Consider the following 5,958-nt stretch of genomic DNA (forward strand, 5'->3'; position numbering starts at 1 on the left):
GAACAGATCCTACCATCACACGACTAGCTCGATATAACTTCCAAGGAACCTCTCTATTGACGATAAACGAATGACTAACGATCGAGAGGAGAGAGAGAGAGAGTAAGCTTTGTTTTGATTGAATGCTCATCTTTTAACCACAAAAACTATTAGCTGCTGCTTTTTCTTTTTTCTTTTTCAAAATAAAACCTATTTAAAATTACACACTACCACTTCCTACCTTTTTACAACTTGGATGCTACCATTTTCTTTCGCCTATGTGGCATCAAAAAATCCTATATGCCAAGCTGCTAGGAGTGTTACTACTCTTCTGGCCTAATGGGAACTATCCATAAAATAATTTTTTTAAAAATTATATTTTTATAAAATCTCTTTTGCAAAATAAAAAATAAATGATTATTTGTACTAATTTGATAATTTCCAATTATGACATTTTATCGATTTCCATTAAAATCTTTGCGTTCCTACAATACATCGATATTCATAGATCCTCGGCGATTATTCTCATTTCAGGGTTGGGAGTTTACGTTCTTTACCTGTTTACCTATCGCTCTGTAAAATCTCTCTTTCTCTCTGTCTTCCACACACCATAACAAATCGGTACGCTTCCTTCATCTTAATCTTGCATTTCACGTTATCTTCAATGGTTATTCGTATGTGTATGTGTTTCTGCGTGTTTTATTTGCAGCTCAATGATCTAATTTAGTTGGCGTGCATCGCATTAACAGGTGAATACTATCTTACTCGGATTTTCAACGATCAGGGTTCTAATTGAGAAATTCCGATTGTAGAATTACGTTTCGAGTTCTGATAATTACATAATTCGTTAGGTTTAGGTAAGAAGTCTCACTCTCGATAGTCAATGCTACATTAGCACCTAAGCTTCTGTTTCTCTTTTTCTCTGCGGTTAATATGGACTGATTATTTGTTAACATGATTTAGGTGAAGCTACTGTTCATAATTGAATCGATCATTCCGTAATAAACTGTCTGAAACTTAAATTTTTTAGAAATGAGTGTGGTTGGGTTTGATATCGGGAACGAAAACTGTGTGATCGCTGCTGCAAAAAACCGTGGGATTGATGTATTATTGAATGATGAATCAAATCGCGAGACACCTGCTGTGGTGAGTTTTGGTGAGAAGCAAAGGTTTTTGGGTTCTGCTGGAGCAGCATCTGCTACTATGAACCCTAGATCTACTATTTCTCAAGTTAAAAGGTTAATCGGAAGTGAATACAAGAATCCACTAGTGCAGGATGATCTTAAGTTACTACCTTTTGAAACCAGTGAAGCTTCTGATGGTGGTGTTTTGATTCACTTACAGTACTTGAATGAGAAACACACTTATAGACCTGTGCAGATTTTGGGAATGCTGTTTGCACATTTAAAGCAAATGGCAGAGAAAAACCTCGAAACCCCTGTTTCAAGCTGTGTGATTGGGATTCCATCATACTTTACAGACTTACAAAGGCGAGCTTATCTTGATGCTGCACATATTGCAGGTTTAAAACCTTTGAGATTAATGCATGATTGCACTGCAATTGCATTAGGTTATGGAATTTACAAGACTGATTTTTCCGATTCACGAACTACAAATGTGGTGTTTGTTGACATTGGACATTGTGACACTCAGGTGACAGTTGCAGCTTTTGAACAAGGGCATATGAAAGTTTTATCCCATGCTTTTGATAATCATCTAGGAGGTAGAGATTTTGATGAGGTTTTGTTTAAATATTTTGCTGAAAAGTTCAAACAAGAATATAGCATTGATGTTTCCTCCAACACACGAGCTTCCATAAGGCTAAGGACAGCATGTGAGAAGTTGAAGAAGGTTTTAAGTGCAAATGCTGAAGCCCCACTTAACATTGAATGCTTAATGGATGAGAAAGATGTTAAGGGGTTTATAAAAAGAGAAGATTTTGAGAATTTGTGCTCTGAGTTACTGGAAAGAATTAGTAGTCCTTGTTATAAGGCTGTAAATGATGCTAGAATAAGTGCTGATAAAATATATGCTATTGAGCTTGTTGGTTCTGGGTCCCGCATACCTGCTATTATGAGAAAATTAACTTCTTTATTTGGAAGAGAACCAAGGAGGACATTAAATGCAAGTGAATGTGTTGCTAGAGGATGTGCACTTCAGTGTGCAATGCTTTCCCCAACTTTTCGTGTTAGAGATTATGAGGTTTTTCTTTAAAACTGATTTTAAAATTTCCCAAGTTTCTCCATTTTGTGTTAACCAAATATTCACATTCCATTGTTATTTCTTGTTTATAGGTTCAAGATTCATTTCCTTTTGCAATAGGACTCCAATCAGATGAAGGGAAAACTATTGCACTACCCAATGGTGCCTTGTTTTCAAAAGGGCATCCTTTTCCAAGTTATAAAATGCTTTCATTGCATAGACATAATACTTTCTATTTGGAAGCCATTTATACCAATGAGAATGACTTGCCTCTTGGAGTATCCTCCAAACTCACACATTTTACAGTAATAATATCTTCACTTCTCACTTTTTCAATTCTTGTTTTTTAGGACACCACAAGTTGTACTGCATTTGACTCAGACTGATGTCAACGTGACAAAAGCTGCAACCTTTTGTCATACCCAAAAAGTGGAACAGCTTTTGTTTCACTTTTTTGTTACATTTTTTGTCCTATTGACATCAGTAGTACAGTAGTACAACATATTTTGTTTTATTTTGTACAATGTAACAGAAAACATGGAGTTAATGATTAGAGTAAATTAGACGAATGGTCCTTATGGTTTGGGGTAATTTGCACGTTTGGTCCCTAACTTATTTTTTTTAACTCGGAAGGTCCCTATAGTTTGTTTTTGTTGTGCGTTTGGTCCTTGTCTTACCTAAAAAGACTATTTTGTCCTTGATTTTTTAATTTATTTAAATAAAGTAGGGTAGGTAAGGTAAGGTAAGGGGAGGTGGAAGTGGAGTTGGGGGTGCGTTTATTTAAATAAATTAAAAAATCAAGGGCAAAATAGTATTTTTAGGTAAGACAGGGACCAAGCACGCAACAAAAACAAACAATAAGGATCTTCCGAGTTAAAAAATAAGTTAGGGACCAAACGTGCAAATTACCCCAAACTATAGGGACCATTCGTGTAATTTACTCTAATGATTAAATATTTTTTTCCAGATTGGTCCTTTCTCAAGTGGGGAAAAGTCAAAGGTAAAAGTTAGATTCCACCTAAATCTTCATGGAATTGTAACAATAGAATCTGCTTCAGTAAGTATACTTTCTAATTCCCTTAATTATTTAAAGATAAATTTAGTCATTGGCTTTATAAATATAAAATATAAAATATAAAATATTAAAAACATACACCTCCATCTTGTTTCTTGATTCAGCTTATAGAAGAAGATCATCCTCATTCGCCTTCAGAACACATGGGGACTGAAACTCACATGTCAAATGGCGATTCTACCCCTTCTACTACACATACAGTAAGCAACAACTCTGAATACGATCATATGACATTGTTTTTACTTTTTATAACAACATGTAAAAATAAAAAATAAAAAATAAAAAACACTGTTTAATTGTCTTAGGGTGATGAAATGAGAAAAAGCAAAGTCAAGAGACATAATATTCCAGTTTCTGAATATGTTTTTGGAGGAACAACAAGAGATGAGTTAATTGAAGCTCAAGAAACTGAAAGAATGTTGGCAAATCAAGATATATATGTGGAGCAAACTAAAGAAAAAAAAAATACCCTTGAATCTTTTGTTTATGACACACGTGAAAAGGTTTACCAAAATACCCTCTCATTGTATATAGCGAAATAAATAAATAAATAAGTAAATAATATTTTTTTTTTTTTTTTTTTTTTGTAATTTAGCTTTTAAGTACACACCGGAGCTTTGCTACAGAGGAAGAGAGAGAAGGAATCTCTAAAAATCTGCAAGAAACTGAAGACTGGTTGTATGAAGATGGTGATGATGAATCTCAACAAGCTTATATCCAAAGGTTGGAGGATCTCAGAAAGGTATCTTTTTTTTTTCTTTTAACTTTGATTTTTGATTCCTTTTTTTTGTAAAAAAAAATGTAATTTCATTTGTTAATTACATGTGTGTAGTTAGTAGATCCTATTGAAAATAGATACAAGGAAGAAGATGCTCGAATACAAGCCACAACTACTCTCTCAAATTCCATTAAACAATATCGTAAAGCTGCAGATTCACTTCCCCCTTCTGACAAAGATGCGGTATTTTTAATAAATGAAACTGTAGCATTTATTAATTTTATATTGTAAGAATAATATTAATTATGATGTCAGCAAGTAATTTTCCAAATTTTTTTAACAGGTTTACAGTGAATGCAACAAAGCTGAGCAGTGGTTGCTTGAGAAATCCCAACTTCAGGATTCAATGCCTAAAAATGTGGACCCCGTTTTCTGGTCAACTGAAATTAATCGAAAAGCCGAAGTTCTCGAGAGGTAATTCTAATATTTATTTATTTATTTATTTATTTATTTCCTCATTAAGTCCCGGCTGAAATGACCATTTTACCCTTACATTCTAAAAGACAAATTTGACAATATTCAAGGTGGGTAGAAAAAAGAAGACTAACATATTATTGTTGTGTTTCAGAATGTTGAAGCATATAACAAGAAATAAGTATTCAGGCTCAAGTTATGAGGAAGCCATGGGTTCAAATTCAAACCAAAGGGACAAACCTAAACCTGATGACATGGATGTAGATTGATAATTCATGATTTTAAGATTTGTTATGAGATTTTATGTATTGAGGAAAACAAGCATTTTCAAATATCATTTTGAACATCAAGAATCAAATTTTGTTTGAAATTTCATACTTTTCATTTGTTGCGTCATATCACATATGAGTTGTGTCCTTGCATTTTCTATTCAAAACTTGTTTCTTTTGATAAGTTTTTTTTTTTTTTTTAATGAAAAATTCGATAGTCTAATCAGTTATTTAAGGGTTAATGACAGGAATAGCAGTATACTTTTAGTTATTTGTTTATTATAATATCTTGCTTTTATTTCTTTTATTGAAGTATCATATTCAATTTAAGAAGCAATCCCAAACACTCACTAAGTTTAGGGTTTAGGCTGGAACTTGTCAACCAATTATTTGTTTTGTTACTAGAGTATAGAAAAAAAAAGTATATATATCTAACAACCAAGTACTTGTTCAAACTTTATCACTTCAGTGATTATTATTATTATTTTAATTTTCTAGAGTGGAGTTTTAAATTTGTACAGAGTACAATATTATAACCGTCTATAGCAAGTTGATTGCTGGCTGGAACGATATAATGGGTGGTAAAAGTAGAACTTATTCAATCCAATGCTCAACCTACTTCTACTCTGTCCACCCAAATGAGTACAAGAAATAATTTAAGGGGCCTTTGATGGACAAAGAAATCTATAGTGATAAAACATGTATAACATATAGTTTGTTATTAATATATACTTTTTTCTATATTCTCATAATATGATAAACCATCTTATTTTTATCTATCGGTTAAAACTATATAATTGCATAAAGTGTTGATAACTTGTCTAAAACCTTTACACGTTTAAACACTCAAATATTCAAAATTTTAAGCTTTACAAGGATTTTTATTTTTAATAGTTGTAAGTGTGAATATTTTATTACATCCCAAGTTTATAGATATGAAAATTTTATTATTTTCTTTTAAAAATGTTACCTAATTATGGTGGTGAAATTTGTTTTGTATTTGAATTAACATTCCTATAATTGGGTTTTGTTTAACTACCTTATGGTGTGTAAACAAGGCTTTAGGGCATGCAAAGATTGCTCAATGTATCCGAACATAGATCGTTGCTCGTGTACTTACTTGTGTACTTGTGAGTAGTAGTGTGCAAAGGGAGCTAAGGTAGACTACAAATTGAGAAATTTTAATTGTGACAACATTTGAGGGATTTAGGGATATAGCTATTTTGAAAGTAGATTTTGGA

At 32.5% G+C, this 5,958-nt stretch overlaps 1 protein-coding gene across 2 annotated transcripts; it reads left to right on the forward strand.

Moving 5' to 3' along the window:
- Positions 1–465: 465 nt before the first annotated feature.
- On the forward strand, positions 466–4,846 carry LOC145107272 (heat shock 70 kDa protein 16-like). Of its 2 annotated transcripts, none has more exons than XM_079044123.1 (11): positions 466–600; positions 729–836; positions 943–2,181; positions 2,274–2,486; positions 3,149–3,238; positions 3,361–3,456; positions 3,562–3,759; positions 3,852–3,998; positions 4,089–4,217; positions 4,318–4,448; positions 4,603–4,846. In XM_079044123.1, the coding sequence occupies exons 3-11, from the start codon at positions 1,012–1,014 to the stop codon at positions 4,715–4,717; spliced, it is 2,289 nt and encodes a 762-aa protein (XP_078900249.1). In that variant the 5' UTR covers positions 466–600; positions 729–836; positions 943–1,011; the 3' UTR covers positions 4,718–4,846. The 2 variants fall into 2 exon arrangements, with proteins under 2 accessions (XP_078900249.1, XP_078900250.1); XM_079044124.1 differs by having other exon boundaries at positions 485–600; positions 689–836.
- Positions 4,847–5,958: the final 1,112 nt, after the last annotated feature.

The sequence above is a fragment of the Lactuca virosa genome, chromosome 4 (genome assembly GCF_052849685.1).
Source record: "Lactuca virosa cultivar CGN04683 chromosome 4, Lactuca_virosa_CGN04683_v6, whole genome shotgun sequence".
NCBI lineage: Eukaryota > Viridiplantae > Streptophyta > Magnoliopsida > Asterales > Asteraceae > Lactuca > Lactuca virosa.

Coding starts and splice junctions, on each gene's coding strand:
- LOC145107272 (XM_079044123.1), top strand. CDS start 1,012: ATGAGTGTGGTTGGGTTTGATATCGGGAACGAAAACTGTGTGATCGCT. Junction 2,487..3,148: donor CCAAACTCACACATTTTACA/GTAATAATATCT, acceptor ATTTTTTTCCAG/ATTGGTCCTTTCTCAAGTGG. Junction 3,239..3,360: donor TAACAATAGAATCTGCTTCA/GTAAGTATACTT, acceptor TTCTTGATTCAG/CTTATAGAAGAAGATCATCC.